Source organism: Cricetulus griseus, chromosome 5, assembly GCF_003668045.3.
Source record: "Cricetulus griseus strain 17A/GY chromosome 5, alternate assembly CriGri-PICRH-1.0, whole genome shotgun sequence".
Taxonomy (NCBI): Eukaryota; Metazoa; Chordata; class Mammalia; order Rodentia; family Cricetidae; genus Cricetulus; species Cricetulus griseus.
The window spans coordinates 50,122,940-50,144,290 of NC_048598.1; the positions used below are offsets into that span (position 1 = coordinate 50,122,940).

Genomic DNA, 21,351 nt, shown 5'->3' on the forward strand with positions numbered 1-21,351 from the left:
TAATGTCACTCTGCTCCACTTGTGGCTTGACAGAGGACTTGTCCAACTTCAGCACAGTTTCACAGACAAGGAAGAAAGGTCCCAGTACTACAACCACACTTCTTGTTATTAAAGGAACAGGGTCCTGAGGCTTCTTCGTTTGAAGTGCTTGACCTCATTCTCCCAGCAGCTGCCTTTGAGAAAACAAAGCGGCTTGGTTCCATGAATAGGGCGTTCCTTCCTTCTTGCTTTCCTTTAAACCCACCTCCAGCCTAACATTTACCAGGCAGAACAGTGATTGCTCCATCATAGATTCACACACACACACACACACACACACACACACACACACACACTGCTACTGTACAGAGAGGATGCTTTTAGACAATGGTTGTGACTTAGTTTTGTGCCTCCAATGTCTTATATGGTCTCTGCAACTTATGAGGCAGTCAGTAAAAATGTAAGACAGTGAACGAATGCATAGCTAGATGAGTGACTGCACCATTAAACTTTCTGAACTCCATAGAATTCTTCTTGCCCATGAAGATAATGTAGTACTGTATCAAACAGTGCAATGAACATTACAAGTTGTGTGAGTCAATAGTGATTGATCAACCGCTTTGTGCAAAGCTCTGCATTTTGTATTATTGGAAAGTTCCAGAGTAAATAGATACTGTTTCCTTACAGCTTTTGGGGGATGGGTAGGGTTTTGCCGAATTCACAATAAGCAGTAGAACAAAGGAGTAGTGTTCTAAAAGGGGAAAGTGTTGACTGAAATCATGCCATGCTCTCTGGTATAAAGTGGTAATGGCAGGAAGAGACAACTCCTGCTCTGAAGTGACAGGTAAGGAGAGGTGCTTTGCTGTGAAAGAGGGTGCTAGCTAAGCCATAGCCATGTGGCCCTGGACTCATGAATGGAGAAAGTAGGCTTCAACATTAGCTAATTAGATTTGCTATGATAAGGTGTGATGTGAGTTAATTCCCACAAGCAGATATCTGAGTCTGGTAAGGTCTGGGTTTGTCTTTGTTTTGTGTGTGTGTGTGTGTGTGTGTGTGTGTGTGTGTGTGTGTGTGTGTTTGTGTGATTTCCTTTTTTTTTCTTTAGGGCTCTATGGATATCAATCTGAGTGGAAGAGAAAGTGACTAGAAGATAAATTACCCATCCAGGTTAAAGAGAGCATTGACTAAGCCAGCTTTCTGGTGATAGGAATGAAGAAGAGACATATGTGCAGGGTGGTGGAGGACTTGACTGTGGGTGGGTCTGACCACAGCGTACTGAATGGAAGGGACCTCTAAGTGTTAGCAGCTCATGGTATTGTCTCATCCACACACTCCAGATGATTGGTCAGCAAACACCGGTTTCTAAAAGGGACCGCAGAGAAAAGTGAATGGAAGAGGAAGCCCCTCTGAGATCAACACAGGCCAAACTAATGGTTCAGCAGATCATTAAATGGAGATGAAAAGAAAAATTCACATCTTGGAAATTGTTGCTTCTTATTTTTTAATCTTCAATAGCAGTTCTTCCTTGTGCCACCTGGGATGCGAGGGGCAAGAAAAATAAAACTAAATAGAAAGTTTGTGTCTGTTTTCGAAAAGACAACTCTCTTTTCCTCTTGGTAGCATAGTCATCTCTGTCAGCTCCTTTCTTTGCTGCCACTTCACTGCCACCAGCACCCCGCTCTTCTTCACTGGGTGTCACAAAGCACACCGTCTCCTTCCTCTGTCAGCACGTGCTGAGGTCTGGGTTAGGTTTAAATCTCAAGAGGAAGAGTTCGATGTTTGGGAAGTCAGTAGCTCTTAGTGTGATGCTGGGCAAGTAGTTTGTCCCCTCCTGTCACGTGGCCATCATCAGCATGTGTCTGTGGGATAGACACCATCCCAGGTGCTGAGGAGACAGAAGGGAACAAGGAGGAGGAGGAGACCAAGTGAGACGAGCATCCCTACCTCAGCATGGCAGCAGGAAACATGGGATGTGGTCAGACGCCACCACAGTACTGAGCACTCAAGAGAATGAAAGCCCACTGCAGGTACAGAGGGTGACCCAAGGGAAAGCCTCCCTGAGTAGGTGACAAAACAGTCGCACCTCCCTGGTCAGCTTATTGGGAGATTTAAGGCTGTTTTTGTGTGGGAAAACATCTGGCAAGCCCCCAACACAAGGTCAGAAGGAATGGTGAGCTATTATCTTCAGCCAATAAATTCGTAAAACATTGCAAACGAAGTGAGTTTGGAGGGCTGGGACTAGGTTTTTGCAGGAGAGGAGAGATAATTTTTATTCACGAGGTCTCACGCTCCAAGGCAGACAACAATATTGCTCATACCACCTGTTTCCAGCAAGCAAACTATGAAAGCCATGTTCTTCAGACTTCCAGCTGCTTTAAGACTTTGCCTAAAATCGGGCATCTGAAGTAGGAAGGAGGCAGAAACAACACAAGAACTTCATTCCCAGGTCTCAGCCCTACAACTCCAGACAGCCCTGTGCTTGCGGGGAACTCAAGCACACTCTTGGTTTGCTGAACTCAGGAAGAATCTCTTTCTACATGGAGATCTCAGATCAGCAGGCATGAGCTCTTTACCTAACAGTCCACAATACAAAACAGGCCATAGTTGGGTTAATGAATATGCAGGGCTACTTTCGTTTTTTTATTCTAGATCCATTCTTTTTTTCTCATTCATTTCCAGTGTTTCCATACAACCTCCAATACAGACACATCTGCAGGGCCTGGCATAAACACCCATGGGAAGGCTTCTACCTTCCAGCTTGTGTCTCTCCACACTGTCCCATGGCAACCTAGTATTTTTTTTTCTCCTGGGTAATCCTGATTCCAGACAGGAGCTGTGAAGAGTTGTAACTATGAGATGAGAGTTAATGAGAAAGACTTTGAATTGCAGTGGGAGACTTTGAAGGCTGCCAGTTACATTCTTGCACAGTTCTCTGGGGTGTGGCCAGGGAACCTCGCAGTTTAGAGTTCTCAACAATGCAGAGAGAGCTCTGTTCAGGGAGCAGCAGATCCACCTAATGAAGACATGGGCACAGTTTAAGTCTCAGCTTTCTTCTTCGGCCTGCTATCCGCCATGGCCTGCTCCTTGGGAGAGGGGAGCAAGCTCTCTGAGGCCACTATTTCTTCTCTTTCCTGAGTTTCCCATTCTGTAGAAGGGACACCTAACTGAATCCCCGCCTTACTGTTCAAGGACAGTTCCCAAAGTCTTCTCCTTTAAACTTTCAGCACCTTCTCCCCTCTGCTCGCGCCCCCCCCCCCCGCCTCTGAACTGTAAAGTGAACAGTATATTTATGGTTAAAAATTGGCAGCTGTCACAATAATAATTTTAAAAACAAAGTTCTGGCATACAGTCAGCATTACTATGGAAACGCCTGTTTCTGGCAACCCGCTGATAAGATACAGTTCAAGGATTCGAGTCTGCGTGGGAGTGTTTTACCATCCATAAAGTGAGGGTCGAATTGTTACAAGAGGGATTCCCAAGACCTGCTCTCTCAAGTCTTAAAGCTGGATTCTCATCTCTGATTTTAATTCAGCAAGAGAGTTGAAGCGGTGCCTTTATATCGCTTTTGATATGCAGATACAAAAAAAATATTCTGACTGGTGTTTTGAAACCCATGTTGAAAGTAATTTTTGCATTAATCACCAATTCTCATAATATTTTCTGGCTATTCATGTAACATTTAAATACACACACACACAAACACACACACACACACACACACACACACACACACACACACACACAGACACCAAAACTCAGGTGTAAAAGCTGTAATGCCATCTCTGATCAGGTGACACAGCTCATGTTTAACTCACCCTGTTCACTTGTCTCTGCAGGTTCCTACCTAGCTCAAATGTAACTGAATTTCAATGAATCCATAGCATTCTATAGTGTTTTATAGGAGCCAAATAGTGCTACCATTTTAAAGCACAGAATTTATAAAAAAACAAAAAAACCTCACAATTCGATGGCAGAACAAACCCACAAGCAATCGCTGTCCCATACGGCCAATATCAGGTGAGAAGTGAGAGTAAAGTAAGGCCAAGGGAGAAGGTAGGACTCACAGCATCACTTTTAGAAGATCCAGTTTGGGGGAATGGCCTGCTAGGTAGCAGCATGCATTTGTGCATCTTCTCACCTTAAATCAAAGCTTGCGTGCTTTTTTACCTCCAGAGTCTTGAGAGTGAGATTAAGTTTTCATAGTAAGGCTCCTTCTAATGTAGTTATTGTCTCGTGGTTTCCCAAATGCTTTGGCTGCAACTAAGCCAAAAATTTCAGAATGCAAACGAAACATTTATTGACTTCGTTCTGAAGGTAGAGAGTGCAATATAATCCCAGTTCTGTCGTATAAAACATGTACACTTTAATGATATTAGCTTGAGAATTGAATATAGATTGATGCAAATCTTTTAGAAAAACAGTCTTATATAGTCTTTTTCTGATTCTCCTCCTCCTCCTTCTTTTTTATTATTAACTTGGCTATACCATTTCAAGGGGATGCTGACAAGCACAATCCCTGCAACTCTGGTCCAATCCTTTGACAGCTCCATCATGAGTCCCTGTGTCCATTAGGGTTCTGTATTTGTAAAGGATGGCTGAAGAATAACAGAGGAAAAGTTTCAATCATAGAAACTCAAAAGTAGAAAGCCTTGTTAACAATTTTAAAATGCCGTTTACTTCAGCCCCATGCTTGCTTACTGTCACTATTTGATTGTCCGGGGGATTCTTTTCCTCAAAAACTTTGCGGGAGGCCTAGAGTGACAACTCAGGTTTCTAGGTGGTCGTCTTGGTCAAGGGGTGAAGCACTCGACTTTATTTTATATAAATCAATAGAAATGGAGATTATGGTCAGGAGTTTGTTAATGCCTCCTGGTGATGGTACGTATTAAGAACACGTAGCCATGTTTTGTACAGTTTAGATTCTTTGCGTTTTATTTAATCCCATCATTTTAAATAGATAGCAATACCCAACTTTAGCAGTGAATGAGTGACTCTCCAACTGTGAGATTAACGGCTGATATTCACATAGATAAGAAGCAGAGTCAGGAATCAAACCCTGGCTTCCTCTTCTACAGGCTGAGCTCTTACCCTTATCAGTGGTCAGCCAAGAGTGACAGAGGTAGAGCCAGGCTTGGGCTCTTGACATCCTCACCTCAATTCTGAGTCTGGTGAGAGAACTAATGACAAGGTCCTGATTCTTCTCAGGCCACAAGGTAAAGGAAGCACATCAGTTCTCTGTCCACGGAGAGCTGCGGGCACTTAGAGGTCTCCGCATTGCTTCCTGTTGCCCTCTAACATGTGCTCTAACGTGCTAAGGTGTAGACAGTCCATGTCTTAGGTGTAATCAGTCTCTATGGTGACACAAAAGGGATCCAGAAACATTCAGAAAGCCAACTGATTTGCCTCCTACCTGTGTGGGTCTGAGCACTCCTATCGCATTCTTCCAGGACAACAGCTATTTACTCCATAAAGACACAACTGAGTAGAGACGCTAACATCAACAACTTTGACTAAGAATGCTTTGTCTAACAGTCCCAGGGAATACTGCCAAGGATTGCATGCAAAGAATGCTTCTTGTTTTATTCTCTCTCTCTCTCTCTCTCTGTCTCTCTCTGTCTCTCTCTCTCTCTCTCTCTCTCTCTCTCTCTCTCTCTCTCTCTCTGTGTGTGTGTGTGTGTCTTTCTCTCATCCTTTTACCTCACCTCTTACTTTTTCACTAAGTTTAGATCAGCATCATGTGCTATTATAATAATGGAATCTTCTGTGTGTTTCTTCTCCACCTTTACTCTCTCTCCCGCCTCCCCTCCTGCATTATGGGGGTCAAGCTAATAGAACACAGGCCCAAATAAGTCAAGCTCTTGTTTAAAGGTCATTCTTTGGTGCCTTTGCTGGGACCACAGGACAAACACTGCATTTCAGGTGGCATCTGGATTGTTGAGAGGATTTATCTCCTTTGTAGTTTCACTTCTCACCTGTCCTTGCACTCCTTCCCCAACTCTGGCATAACTCTGTATAAAGCTATGCTCTCACTGGCGTCCCTTCAAGTATAAAGAGGTTTTAAGCTTCCCCTTTTAAGCTTTAATTCAAATGGTTTAATTTAAGGGAAATTCCTTGCTGAGAATAGCTGAATATTCCCTCATCGTTTAGTGAACAACCATATGCTTCATTTCAGATTTACTTCACTTAGGCTGTACTCAATATTCCTGACACTAATGCACATTTTTTAGCATAAAGTAATTATATGTATATATGAGTGAATGTGGTTCTTTCTTCCTGTCCCCCAGAAACTGAGACCTAGATTCAGCTTTGCTATCTTTGTGGTTTTACATTCTAACTCCATAGATGCCCATGTAAGTGCTCTATACAGATGAGTGAGTAAAAAACTAGTAAACCACATTTAAACAAGGTTTACAGTAACTAGATCAAAGATAACATTATGGGGATTTACTGTGTGGTATTAATTGTACAATAATTTGAACCAAACTATGAAGGAACAATAAAAATGATTTAAAACAGCAAGAATATGAACTTGCCCAGAATTGGTAAAACACTTTCATATGGAACATTCTCTTGGCTTGGTGATGAGATAAGGACCAGAGAGCTAAGTGTGAACTGAGAAGGCAAAACAACTTGCTCCTACTTTTGTGGTGCCAGACATACTGCTCTGAGCACATCATTGAAGCAATCAACCTTAGTGTTTCTACGCAGTTCAATTGCAGATTTTCTGTAACCTATTGCTAAACCAATAGGTTGTAGCTTTGCTGAGGAGACAAGCACACTGCAATGGACATTATACCACCTTCTGTGCACTAATAAATCCCTGGAAAACCCAGAGCTCCACTGTTTCTCCAGAGGGCTCTACCTGATGCTCTCTGTTGCTTAGTGTCTGGGTTCAGCATGCCACACAGTTGCTTTTACCAACACCACTAAGTGTGAACCACAAAAGTAGGAGCAAGTTGTTTTGCCTTCTCAGTTCACACTTAGATTTCTGGTCCTTATCTCATCACCAAGCCAAGAGAATGTTCCATATGAAAGTGTTTTACCAATTCTGGTAAATATCACATCCAAATCAAAATGATGACTGTGCAAACTGCCTTTGGAAGTAGCCCATAAGCCCCCCCAACCCCCCCCCCCCCGAGATCTGAGCCACAAGATCCAGCTAATTTAATCTGTTTTCTTTTCCTCCAAAGGCTTTAAGGCAATTATATTTCTGGTTCAAACATTTTTGAACAAGGAAAGAAACAAATCATGAATGATGGAGTCCTATAAATTTAGGATGATTTTGCATGTGTATGGGTTCGTTCATCTTTCCCCCTTTAAATGAAGGATCTTAGCCACTGAGATGATAATACTGAGTAAATACAGTAGATATTTCACACACATTTTCTCAGAGTAGACCTTAGAGGCCTTTATGCATGATTTAGGAAAAAGAAAAGTCTGGGACCCCTTGGCTTTGTTACACTGCCTAGAGGTACCAGCTCCATCTCCTTGGTCTTTATCCCAGGGTGGTTCCATTGTCCTACTGCTTAGAACTCACACCACCATCCCTTCAATCCTTGCAGCTGGCTGACGACTGGCTCGTGGGCATTTTCACCGCTGTTGGCTCAGGGACCTTGGTCCTGTTATTCATCCTCCTGCTTGCAGCTGTTGCTTCTCTTGTCGCCTCCAAAAAAAGGGCAACTCAAGGAACCTACAGCCCCAGTGGGCAGGAGAAGGCTGGCCCTCGAGTAGAAATGTGGAGCAGGATGCCGCCCCCAGCCCTGGAAAGACTCATCTAAGAGACGGCTGCTCCTCTGAGAAAGGGGCAGGACACAATGAGTGAGCACCTGGTCCTGCCTGAGTGACAGTTTTACACTACCAGAGTTACTAACTTACAGCTGGGAGCCCACTGGGACTGTGGGGGAGGATTTCCCTAGTTGCCTTATAGACCTTCATAGGGGTTTGCCCTGCATCACTGTTTGTTTATGTAAACCATTGGCAGAAATATGTCTCTGTGTCACAGATGACAGCCTCAGAATTAGCAAAACAGCCTCCAGACAGAGGACACTATATTTTAGAAAAACTGCAGAAGCTACCTACCCCTTAAACTCTTTATTACTGGGCAATTCAGAGAAAATTCTTAGTAGCCAAGTGCTGTTTATTGTATAAAACCAGGAAGAAAAAATAGAATACAATTTTCACTGTCTTCTCTGTATTTTGTAGGAAAGGTTTTTTTTTTTATTTTGTTTTGTTTTGTTTATGTCTCACTATATAGACCAAGATGGCCTCAAAATCCCATGGACCCTCCTCCTTCAGCCTCCTGAACTCTAGAATTACATGTGTTTGAACAGATTACATGTGTCCAGTTATGTTCAGCTTAGTTTTGAATCTTCTATCATATGGTAAAAGATTCTAATGGAGCCTGGAGAGATGGCTCACTGGATAAGTACTTGATGGGTGTGTGTGAGAACTGGAGTTTGGGCCCCCATTACCCACATAAGTACCAGGTAAGTGTGGCCCCTGCCTGCAATCCTAGACCTTAGGAGGTAGAGACAGCAGGGGCCACTGGAGCAAAGCTAGCTAAACTTTTAAGGCGGGTGAGTTCTGGATTTAAGTGAGAGACCTTAACTCAGTATAAAAGATAGTGAAAAAGACACTATATGTCAACCACTTGTCTATACATGTATGGGTACACATTTATATGTGTGCCCAAACATGGGAACATACATACACATACATGCACCACACCACACACACACACAAACACACACACACACACACACACACACACACACACACACACACACACACACACAGAGGCATGCATGTATGCATGCACATGGATCTAAATGTGTGTGGTAATTGGAGGTATACTTTGGTCCTTCAATCACGGATTTAAAGGAATCCATGAGAAGAATGTATGTTTTACAACATGACCCATCCATAACAAATAAAATGGCTGTTCTCCTGTCTGAGACTGGCTTTGTTGTTGTTTGGTTGCTTAGGTGGTTGGTGTTATTTGTTAGTTTTGTTTGCCTGTGATATCACATGTAACAAAAGTAACTTGTAAGAACAATTGAACAACTTTGTGACATATTTTGCCTAAATCATTTAGAGTCACATTTCCTAGACAAACATTAAGACAGTAAGAAAATTGTTCATCAAGCCTGAAAGCAGAGGCTCTTTCCTTCCAGGATCTTTGGGTAATGCTGAACAGTCATGGCTCTAAATGTAAGCGCCCCACAGTGAGATGCACATGTGTGCAAAAGCATCTACAAGGAGAAAATACTGTGTCTTCTATTTGTAAAATGTCTCCACTGTGATGGCTGTGTCTTGTGTATGTTTGGAAATGCATGTAACACTATTATTGTATAATATAAATTAAATGGGGATGTAAGTATATGTATTTCTCACACAAGCAAAATACCTAATGACATAAACTTTAAATCTAAAAGAAATCTGTCCTTCCCAACTAGTTATTCCAGAAAATCTCCATTTCTTTTCATATTAGCATTTCCCCACAGTACTGGAAGTCCTATAATCCCAAATTGCTGTCATATGACAAATCACTGGATTCTCTCCCATAAGCTATTGCTTCCTTTAAACGTTCCTTCGTCTCGGCCTCAGGTGTTAGCCAACTATCTACAGAAGATTTTTCCGTGTTACCTGGCTCCTCTTTCTTTTCTGCTCCTTCCCGAGTTCAAACTGTTGCTTCTCCTTCCGACTGCTCAGACACACCCGTATCACCAACACAGCAACAGGCTGACCTCGGCTTCCCTGAGTTTCCCGATTAGAATTTGAACCAACCGTTTTTTTCTTCTTGGAACACTTTGTAGAAACGATTTTATCTTCGTCTTTGTCTCACTTCACTTCTCAGCCCTGCAATCCCTTTTCTGCTTTGTTCCCCTTGGTCTCAAATCTGCTGCCCCCACCCCTCTACACACACACACACACACACACACACACACACACACACACACACAATTTCTTTGCTCTCTGTTTCTTCTCTTTAGAATTTAATCAATTGGGGAAATACCTTTTGTTTTAGGGGTTTTGCTTTCACAGCAACATGCATCACCTTGAATAGACTTAAGTCAGTGAAAGTGGGACTTGTGTTTTCTGGATAAGTGAACAAGTGATGTGCGACCCTGCTGAATCCCATTGAACTCAAGATGCATGCCTTCTAGCTCTATAGGTGACCTAGTGTCTTAATCTCTGACTTCCTCTTTATATTCAAGGCTGTGTTAAGCAAAAATCCCAGAAGATAGATGTCTGTGGATGTCTACATGTGGAGTATGGCAACAGACACCTTTATTTTTGCATCCCACTGGGGCTATAACTTCTTAATAGAGGGTTTCTATAGACAGGACAAAAAGAGCTCTTACTTAAAGAAAAAAATAAGTTTCTGAGTTTCTAAAAATGCAGAATGTAAGTCGGTCTGATTGGTATTAGCACAAGTAGGGGGAAAAGGTAACTCCAAAGATAATAACATATATTTAAGAAAGACCTTTAAATAACCCAGTAATTAATCTTCCTTTGGAATAGCTTAATGTTCTGTAGTGAAACGTGCACATAGACACACACACATGAGTCCATGCACATGGCCATAAATGAAGAATGAATCTATATTGAAAAATTGCCCGATACATACACTTTAATTTCTTATAAGGTACCTTAGCTCATTGAAGATTTGTATCTGGTACAAGCAAAATAGTCAAAATACTTAATGCTGGAAGAGCTAAAGAATTAGCCTTTTAAATTGCACCAAATGGTTTTTGAAAAGCAGATCTCACCATAAACAGAAAAGTCTAACATTGACATCGCAACTCTTGCACCCATCAGCTCAGATTGCCTACTTTGCAATTCATATTAGAATGAAGGGTTTTGTGCATTGACTCATCTGTTGCTCACATGCAGTCACTGCCTCCCCCTGAGGGATGGAGTCTGTCTTCCTCTTGAATTTGCACTGGGCTTGTGGCCTGCTCTATCCCTCAGAACACTGTGAAAAGGATGCTGTACCACCTTCAGGGTAGGCACCAGAGCCTTACAGCTCAGAGAAGATGGCCCAAGGACTGCCACACTACAAGGAAGTCTTTAGTAAAAATACCACGTGAGAGAGAGGCATAACCTTGCTGCCTGAGCCTGGCCTCCAGCCAACTGCTGGCTGAACCTGGCCTCCACCCACCTTGCCTGCTAGGTTCAATCAAATAGTGAACCCAGTGAACCCAGGAGAGGAGCCACCAGTCCTTACAACAACCTGAGGGATCCTGGGGGTTTGGTGTATGACAATAGGAGACACAGCCACTCACATCAAGGAAGGAATTAAGACAAATGAGGGTGCTTCTGGGATTTGTTTTGAGTACTCCATATTTATTTACATAGCAACAACAGTTAGTGTTTTATTAAAGTGCCACACATTTATGCTCAATTTCACTCTGAGTGGTGGGTTTCCATTAGATCCAGTCTCAGGTCAGGTCCACATGGTGCTAAGGATCACGGTGGCTCCAGCACAGCTGTGTGCAGACACTGGGCTCTGGTGTAAAGTGAACACAGCCGGCTCACTTCCTGTCCAGAGGAACTGTGGCCCTGGGATGCACATGTGAAAGTTACATCTGGTGTGGGTTTACAAGGAGTGACAGGAAAGCTCTTGCAAATGGCCTCTCATGTGGCTTCTGTAATCACCGGGAGGACAAAGGGCATCCGGAAATGACAAGTGACTGTCACTTAAATCAGCTGTCAAACTTGCCCCTACTTAACTCCTTCAGAGACTACTGTTCACCAGGTCCTCTTTCCTCCTAAACAGAGAGGGAAGTAGTCCCAGAAAGCAGCTCCCTGCAGCCATTGCTAGCATTATCAGAATCAGCAGCAGTGAGTGAAGAGCAACAGTCGTGGTGCACAGAGGCAGAATCAGAGAGAGAGCATCTGGGTCATTAGGATTCGAAGCCCAGGGAGAGACCCTGGCTAAGGTCTCGCTGTGTCGCCAGGCCTGTATCACAAATAAATGGAAGGCATTCTTTCACATCTAAATAAGAAACTGAACTTGGAAAGACTTTGATCTTTACTTTGGACAGTTTAGGGCTTTAAGAAACAAGAATCCAGTTGCAGAGAAGGAGGACGGATGAGCAAAAGAGTCCACACCAGGCTGGTGAAACCCATAGAAACAGCTGACCTGAACAAGGGGGAGCTCTTGGTCCCCAGACTGATAGCTGGGAAACCAGCATGGGACTGATCCAGACCCCCTGAATGTGGGTATCAGTGAGGAGACCTTGGAAATCCATGGGACCTCTTGTAGTGGATCAGTATTTTTCCCTAGCATAGGAATGGACTTTTGGAGCCCACCCCACATGGAGGGATACTCCCTGAGCCTAGACACAAGGGGGTTGGCCTAGGCCCTATCCCAAAGAATAAGACAGACTATTAAAGACCCCTATGGAAGGCCTCACCCTTCCTGTGGAGCAGAAAGGGTATGGAATGGGTAGGGTGTGAGTTGGGGGGCAGGGGAGGAGGGGAGGAAAAGGGACCTGGGATTGACATGTAAAATAATTTTCTTTCTAATTAAAATAAAGAAGAAAGCAAAAAAAAATATAGCTATATAAAAAAAAAGAAAGAAACAGGTTTCAGTTGATGATTGGTCCATCCCAATTGACTTCTGTCAAATGAGAGCCAGTCTCCGTCTTACAGGTACATGGTGAAGATGATCACCGAAATGTGCCTAACTACAGGTAAGCCCATGGAAGACAGAGTTCTGGCTATCGTTAGTTAATCGGCCAAGTGACAAGCTGAAATAAAGTCTTACTTTCATACTCCCTTCTCCGTTTGCTAAGCAAGTGTACAGCTCCTCCTTGTCACCTTCCAAACCACCGTAAGATGTGCCTGTAAGTTAGTCAAGTTTTGAGCTGGGACAGATACTATTTTTATGCTGTGCCTAAACCTTCTACTGTTCCATGGTGGCGATCCAATCCCCTTCTGTAAGACTGAAATCATCTGCAAGTACCACGTGCATGTGCTCCCCAAAAATGGCCAAAAGTAAACCACATGCTTCAGGTCTCCCCAGCCCCACAAATAACTGATGATCAAAAACTTTAATTTTGTTTAATTTAAACTTTATTATAAAGAACTTACAAACAAACAAAAATCACACACCAAAATTAACCACACCCCAAAGTCTACATACCTCAGTGACCTTCTATATAGTTAGAATAGCCATTCTGAAGGTGTGCAACGTCTCAATGGATTTTATACTTTCACTACCAAATATACATTTTATGCACTTATCCACCACCAAAGAAATAAAAATAGAAAAATAATGACAGAAGACAAGAAATACAATTAGACGAGATCAGGCGTGTTCGAGGTAGTATGGCTGTAGACAAGAAACACAATTAGCTTTACATCCTCTTTCATTATCGGGGTGTTCGTTACATGCAGTCAATCCTTCATTACCCAGTACTTACCCTTTATTGTTCTCCTTTCTACGTGTTAGATTGTAACCACGTGCATATTGGTTATAAACATATATTTTATAAAAATACATCTAGTCACATGTACATGTGGAGATATGTACATATGGTTAGGATCCCCACGAGTGAGAACTTAGTTTTCCCACTCTGTATTACACTCATACACAGTAGTCTCCTCTCCCTTTGGTGACATGCCACATGTGTTCTTTCACACATACCCGTCAAGCCTCTGTGACCCTTTCCTGGTCCCCTTCTAGTTTCCTGACCTCTCTCCACACTTCCTCCCCATCAATACACACATATAACAACTCAAAGCTAGGATCCCCATATGAGTGAAAACATGCAGCATTTATCTTTCTAGGCCTAAGTTACTTCATTTAATATATTACTTTCCAATTCCATCCATTTTCTAGTGAACTGCATGAGTTCAGTTTTCTTTGCCGTTAAATAAAGTGGCATTGTTTATATGTATTGCATTTTCATGATGCATTCATCACTGGAAGAGCACCAAGGCTGGTTTCGTTTCCAGTTCATTTCCAGCAAGCATGGATGTACACGTGTGGGGATATAGTCTCGCTGCTATACAGTGGGGCACTCTGGTAATTGCATTTCGTTTTTGAGATGCATCTATGCTGATTTCCTTAGTGGCTGCACCAGTCTACACTTTGACCAGCAGGGAATAATGCTCCTCTTTCCACATCTTTGCCAGCATTTGTTTTAATTCTGACTGTGCTAAGTAGGTCAATTTGCATTCCCCCTGTGGCTAAGGATATTGAACAGTTTTAAACATGTTTATTCGCCATTTCTGGTTGTTCCTTAGAGAACTTTAAGGTAAGTTCATTAGTGTATTTGTTGGCTGTGGGGTCTTTGGGGTTTTAATCTTTGTAGTTATTTATATATTCTAGATATTAATACAGGTCTGAGGTGTAGCTGCTAAATCTCTCCCATTCTGTGGGCTCTTCATTCACTCTGAGAATAGTGTCCTTTGCTGTAACAGAGCTTTGGAATTTTGTATAATCCCACTCGTTCACTGTTTGTTATTCTTCCTTTTCAGAAAAAACTGTGTCTATTTCTATTTGGAACTGCTTTTGTTTTATAGAGCTGATGGTGGTGGTGTGCTGCTGCTGATGACAGTGACCCTGGGACTTTTAGGATTTCTATCAGCATCAACAAAAAAATATTGATTCATTTGTCCTACTTTCTTGTTTCTCCTAGTGAGTGATTAGTCAATTTCCAGCAGGATTTTTGCTCTGTAGTGTTTGATTCAAGTGATGACAATTTCTTCAATTCTGAATGAAGTGAATATGACTTTTCTAATTTCAACCTTTTCCCAATAAAAGTGAAATTTTTACTGCTTTGAACTGTATTGAATAGTGATGACAAAAATGTATGTTTCCAATTTCAGCCCATCCTGTGATTTGGTCCCCAGGCTTGGCTTTATGTGGTTCCAGAAGCCTGGGAACACCCGTCAAATGTACTTGGCAGAGCTGGCATGAGGACAGCTGCTTTAGGGACCAGCCACAGGGACATTCCCTGTTAGGCAACAGCCTCCCTTCAGAAGCTGCCTCTCAGTCTACATCTTCCAGCTTTGAGTAAGCAGAGGGCTTGGAGTTGTTCATGGTTTGCAGATTGAAGGTCCTCACTCGCAATGATTGAAATAAGACAGACCTTAACATTCATGTAGCATTAAGAGTCTCTGAAATACGTTTTGCAGGCCTCTGTTTCAATCCAGCCCTTTGTGTCACACATTTGCATACAACATGGCTCCATTCACTCAGATGCCCGCAATTTGGCCAATCTCACACAGATGCAAAGGTCTTTTACTATTAGAGTGAAATTTCAGGAGAACATCTAGGTTAGCTTTACTACAGCAGAGTTAATAGATGCTAATGCCCTGAATTTGAATTATTGGGGGATGTTTAGTCTTTCAAAAAGAAGCCGTAAGTCATATTAACTCCAGAACCAAGATAAAAATTGTTTGAACCATACACCTACAAAGCATAAAACTATATGAATGCATTTATTATTCATTTCTATTGTCATTGTTTTTATTATGCTAGGTTACATAAGGCCGTTTTCATACAAATATATAATATACTTTAAGCATATTCCCCCATACTCCTGTACCTCTACTTTCTTGCCCTTCTGTCTTCTGTTACCTCCCTTTGTCTCCCTAGACACTCTCAACTTTCATCCCATCTGTACATGAAATCTGGGATCCACAAATGATAGAAAACATGTGATTTTTTTCTGAGACTGGCATAATTCACCTATTATGGTTATCTCCAATTGCATTCATTTTATTGCGCATGACAAGACTGCATTCCTCTTTATGGCTGAAAAAATCCATCATATGCACAAGCCACATTTTCTGCATTCTTCTGCTGATGGGCTGATTCCATGACTTAGCTAGGGTGAATACTTCTGTGATGAATACTGATAATTATTTCTGGGAAATGCTGAGTGGAATCTTTTGGGTAAATATCTAACAGTGGTATACCAGGCTATATGGTAGAGCTCTTTTGTAAGCAACCTTCATGGTGGTTTCCATAGTGATTGACTAGTTTATATTTGCACTCTCTGAGTAAAAGGGCTCTCTTTTGCCTACTCCCTTACCAATGTTTATTATTTCTTCTGACTGCCATTCTGAATAGTAGGAGATGGCATTCCAATGTAGCATGGGTTTTCATTTCTCTGATGGCTAGTGAGGTTCCACATTTTTTCACTTTTTTGCCCATTTGTATTTCATCCTTTGTGAATTATCTCTTTATTTCATTTGCTTATTGACTGATGTGGTTATTTGACTTCTTCATTCAAATGGTGAGGGCACATTATTTTTTATTTATTTATTTTGGTTTTTCAAGTCAGGGTTTCTCTGTGTAGCTTTGGAGCCTATCCTGGCACTCGCTCTGGAGACCAGGCTGGCCTCAAACTCACAGAGATCTGCCTGCCTCTGCCTCCCGAGTGCTGGGATTAAAGGTGTGTGTGGGCCACAAACACCCAGCTGGTGAGGGCACATTATAACCACCAGGATTAATTTGATTTTTTTTAAAAAATAAATCTCCAGTTAAGCCTAACAACTTTATTAAGAGATAAAACCCTTAACAAAAGATTTTTAGGTCAGGAACATAGATATCAATATCCCCATGTAAATCCAGGCTCAATTTTTCATAAAAATACTTATTTTTCTAATTCATTGATATTTACTTCTGTGGAAAAAAAAGATGGAAAGCCATCTTGGTGAATGATTGGGATAATATGTGAGTTTCAATTCATTGCCTTCCACTGCCAAATACTAATTGAATTTAATTGAATCTGAAGTAAGAAGATTTAAGTGTCTCAGACAGAACAGAGGAAAGGATAAATGCTTTACTATTTATGGTATTTTATCTCTAGGACCTAGTGGTTACATCCACTGATAGAATTTACAATTATAGTGTTGTAATATACATTATATACTCAGAATGAGAGGGGAGAAAGCCATCCCAAATTGAAGGTATATGAAAAAGCCATAAAAAATCTGATGCTTCATAAATTAAAACCTAAAAATTAACTAAAAGCCTAAACCTCTTTTTTAAAAAAATAGTTTGAATGGACTTACCTTTATGGATAAATAAAGATGGTCCCATAAACCATACATTATTAAACAAAGATCACATAACTCTAACTGGCAGCTTATGCAGAATGTGGATGGTGAAAGCTTAGCAAGAAGTTGTTCTGTGTTTGAACATCAGTGGGCACTTCCAGCTGTGTTTCTGGGATGGGGGCTGTATCTCAGTTAATTATCTCTTATTTTAACATAGCCACAATTTGCAATCTATAAAGAAAGCATGTTCTAAAATTTTCTTGCTTACTCTCCAGATTCTTCTGTTTTGAATTTTTATTTCGCTCAATGTATTTATTAAAATGATTTTTTCAGATACTATATTCTGATTGTGGTTTCCCCTCCACTAATTCCTCCCAACCTCCCCACCTGTCCAACTCCATACCCTTTCTTTTTCTGTTTAGAAAACAAACACAGGCAAACAAAGAAGGCAAATAAAAACAAAGAAAGAAACAGAATAAAAACAAAGAAAGAAAAGGCTCAAAAAACATACACACAGAAAGACACACACACACACACACAAAGCAAAACCCACAAAGACACCAAATAAGAAGCTATGACAAACAAAAGACCAGTGATATAAAAACTGTCCAAACAAAGTAATATTAGACAAAAAATATCATAACACTTGCTTTAGGTTGTTCATCTTCAGCTGGGCATGGGGCGGGTCCTAACCTTAAGGGTGATTTATGTGCATAGTGAAACTCTACTGGAGGAAGCTGATTATTTTGCTTATAAACAGTTGTCAGTTGGAGGTAGCTTTCTTGGTTAAGGATGGCAGGCACTGTCTACTTCCCCCTTTCAGTGCCAGGACTCTATTCCAGCTTAAACCTGTGCAGGCCCTGTGGATGCTGCCAGTCTCTGTGAGTTCATATATGTGCCGATCCTGTTGTGTCTGGAAAACACTGCTTCATTGGTGTCATTCATTCCCGCTGGCTCTTACAATCTTTCTGCCTCCTCTTCTACACAGCAACCTGAGCAAAGAGGAGAGGGGACTGATGACGTCATCCCATTTAGGACTGAGTGTTCTGAGGTCTCTCACTCTTTGCACACTGTCCACTTGAGGATTTCTGTGTTAACTCCCATCCATTGCAAGAGGAAGCTTCTCTGATGATGGCTGAACAAGCAAGGCATTGATCTATAGCCATAGCAAATGGTCATTAAAAGTCACTTTATTGCTACGTTCCTTTAGCAGGACAATAAATTTGGCTTTCCCCTAGGCCCAGGTCTTCTCTAGTCTAAGGTTCATGGCCACCTTTGAAGTGTCAGGTAAATTTACTGCTTGGTCTTTTTTTTTTTTAATCTCTTCTACCTAAAACAAGAAAGCAAAACAAACTAGCTCACAACCCTTGTACATCTTCCCTAAATTCTGATACTCTCACTTTCCATGAATCAGATTGCTGAAGCAAAATCAACTGTGGGACTTTGCTAGTCTAGGAAAAAGATCTCAAGTCACCCTTTAATAACACATAACTCCTAAGACGCTCAGACCTTGGAGACTTAAAACGCATACCTGTCCTACAAGCATGCTCAAGACATACATTTTAAAAAAAAAAGCACTCATGCATATTTGGAATATAAAAATATGGTTGTAAAAGAAGCAAATGTAATATTGCCCCACATTCATTCTGAGTAGCATAACTGTTTATGTCACCCAATTACATGTATTTGCTAATCAAAGACATCAGAATGAAAAACAATCATAGAATACCTTGCATTTTATCCCAAGCATAATACAATTGATTGAAATCAAATTTACTGCCAAAATCTTGCCTTCAAGGAAAAGATTGCACAAAACACAGAGACAGATGTTTCTGAACAGAGTTGAATGGTTAATTGTCTCGACAGGTTTTTGTTTTGTTTCCTACTGTCCAGAGACAAAAGAAATCTTCTCATGTTAAGGGAGGGTATAATAAGTTGAAAAGAAAGAAAAGGGAGAAGCCAATTATATAAATACTAGCCTGTTGACATTTAAAATGTGACAAGCAGAGAAACGTTTTTAAAAAGTTCAATCTGCAACATAGGGCAGTGAAGACAAACAAGAAAATAAGATGCAAGTAATGAGGTTGAAATTTCAGTGTTGCTGAAGGCACAGCTCAGAACATCCACCTCACTGAGACAATATCACAACCCGCTTTACAATGTGCTTAGGGTCAAATTTGTAATGAATTCTATCAAATAATTTAAATATAAAAAGTTTTAAATGACCTCAAAATTCTTTCCTGCTGTTAACATTTTCAAAATCATTAAATAAATGTGTGAACAATCACCAGAACAAACTAAATGTCAGTTGCTTTCTACATATTACTCCACTTAAAAATCAAAATACATAATGACATTTAATGTTAGCACAGTGCTTCCTTAGTGGACCTTGTATAAAAAGAGAGAGACTGTGCTGTGTGGTGGTGGTACATGCCTTTTATCCCAACACTCAAGAGACAGAGGCAGGTAGATCTCTGAATTGGAGGCCAGCCTGGCCTACAGAACAAGTTCCAGGACAGTGAAGGCTACATAGAGAAACATTGTCTCAAAAACCAAACAAACAATGAGGGTTTACTTGGATAAAATGGTCCACATTTAGGTGATTTAGGCCATGGAAAAAGAGGGATCAAATAGTAGCCTGATTCACGGATTCCAGATCTTCTACAACTACATGCAATAGAACCTTCCTGTGCTCTGAGAATTTTGCCCATGCTTAAGTTCTGAGATGAGTATAGAATTAGCTTCCTACAGGATTTGTTTAGAAATTAATTTTTGGCTTCTTGCTCGAGTTTTTCCCTCAGATTTCCACTGTAACTTCAGAGTTGGGGTTTACTGAACTATAACAACCCCTTTCCTTTTATTTTCATTCTGCATCTCTAATGGAATGTAACTAATGGAATATAATGTAGGACTTTTTCAAAAGAAGAGACAATTTATTGATTGTACCTATAGATTGTTAACCTAGGGGTAAAATAAATAGCCTTCCAAAGATTCACCATCTTGAACTAAATATGATCTATTTAACTCCACTTAAGACTAGGATATTACACATCTACCATGAACCTGATCCATTAAAATCTGGAGATTCCAAGATGAATGAAAAAAAGATTTGTGTTTGCAAGGGAGTAGGGTGAACTGAGTATCAATGTGAAAAATCAATTTCATGTCAGTGAAAATTAGTCATTAAATTCATTTCCCCTCTGGTTTCTAACACAGCAACTAGAAGCAATACATACAGTATTTGATCACTATGGTCTAGGAAAGGAGTTAATAGAAGAACAATCCCAAACAATGGGGTAATTAAGATAAAGCTGGGGCTTCCTCAAAAATGCAAGAGTTAAAAGTGAAGTTACAACTATAACCAGAAAGTGTTTGTCACTGTTGTCTTAATGAATTCTCTCATATCTAAACAGCATATTTTTCTTTCAGTCTTTAAATATGTTTACTATTTTAATCAAATCTCAAATCACTTAGCCTTATTCCCAGTTCTTAAAGAGTAAATTTTCTGCAAATGTTTTAATTCTTCTAAAGCATCTCCACTTGGATGTTTTCTGTAGTAGTCACATGTCCTTGAAAAGTAAGCACAGGTTGACTTTATTCCCGAGGGGTCCTAGGATCTCCACTTGTGAACTGTGTTTCGGAATATTTGTAAGTCTGGAAGTTTGTGCTGTGTATAGAGCATCCAAATCTACAGGAAGATGAGTGGAATTTTTCCTGGGTCTTTTGTTTCTCCATATAAAGTTGAGAATTGTTCTTTCAAGGTCTGTGAAGAATTGTGTTGGGATTTTGATGGGGATTGCATTGAATCTGTAGATTGCTTTTAGCAAGATTGCCATTTTTACTATGTTGATCCTACCTATCCAAGAGCATGGGAGATCTTTCCATTTTCTGGTATCTTATTTAATTTCTTTCTTTAGAGAGTCAAAATTCTTACGGTACAGGTCTTTCACATTTTTGGTTAGTGTTACCCCATGGTATTTTATGCTGTTTGTGGTAATTGTAAAGGGTGATGTCTCTCTGATTTCTTTCTCCACCATTGTGTCATCGGTATATAGTAGGGCTACAGATTTACTTCTGGAGGCATTACCATGCCTGACTTCAAGCTCTATTACAGAGCTACAGTCCTGAAAACAAGTTGGTATTGGCACAAAAATAGACAGGTAGACCAATGGAATAGAGTTGAAAACCCTGATATTAACCCAGACACCTACGAACACCTGAATTTTGACAAACAATCCAAATTTATACGCTGGAACAAAGAGAACATCTTCAACAAATGGTGCTGGCATAACTGGATGCAGACATGTAGAAGACTACAGATAGACCCAAGCCTATCGCCATGCACAA

The 21,351-nt window shown here is 40.8% G+C and overlaps 2 protein-coding genes across 2 annotated transcripts in view; one reads left to right on the forward strand and one right to left on the reverse strand.

The window, feature by feature from the left end:
- The window catches only part of Crb1 (crumbs cell polarity complex component 1), a 133,885-nt gene extending 126,128 nt beyond the window's left edge, over window positions 1-7,757 (forward strand). Inside the window, exon 13 of the mRNA XM_035445827.1 lies at window positions 7,542-7,757. Within this exon, the coding sequence (XP_035301718.1) occupies window positions 7,542-7,757 (216 nt within the window). The remainder of the gene's footprint in view (window positions 1-7,541) is intronic.
- An 8,714-nt stretch (window positions 7,758-16,471) lies between these two features.
- The window catches only part of Dennd1b (DENN domain containing 1B), a 226,575-nt gene continuing 221,695 nt past the window's right edge, over window positions 16,472-21,351 (reverse strand). Inside the window, exon 22 of the mRNA XM_035444915.1 lies at window positions 16,472-17,996. Within this exon, the coding sequence (XP_035300806.1) occupies window positions 17,985-17,996 (12 nt within the window). The 3' untranslated portion in view covers window positions 16,472-17,984. The remainder of the gene's footprint in view (window positions 17,997-21,351) is intronic.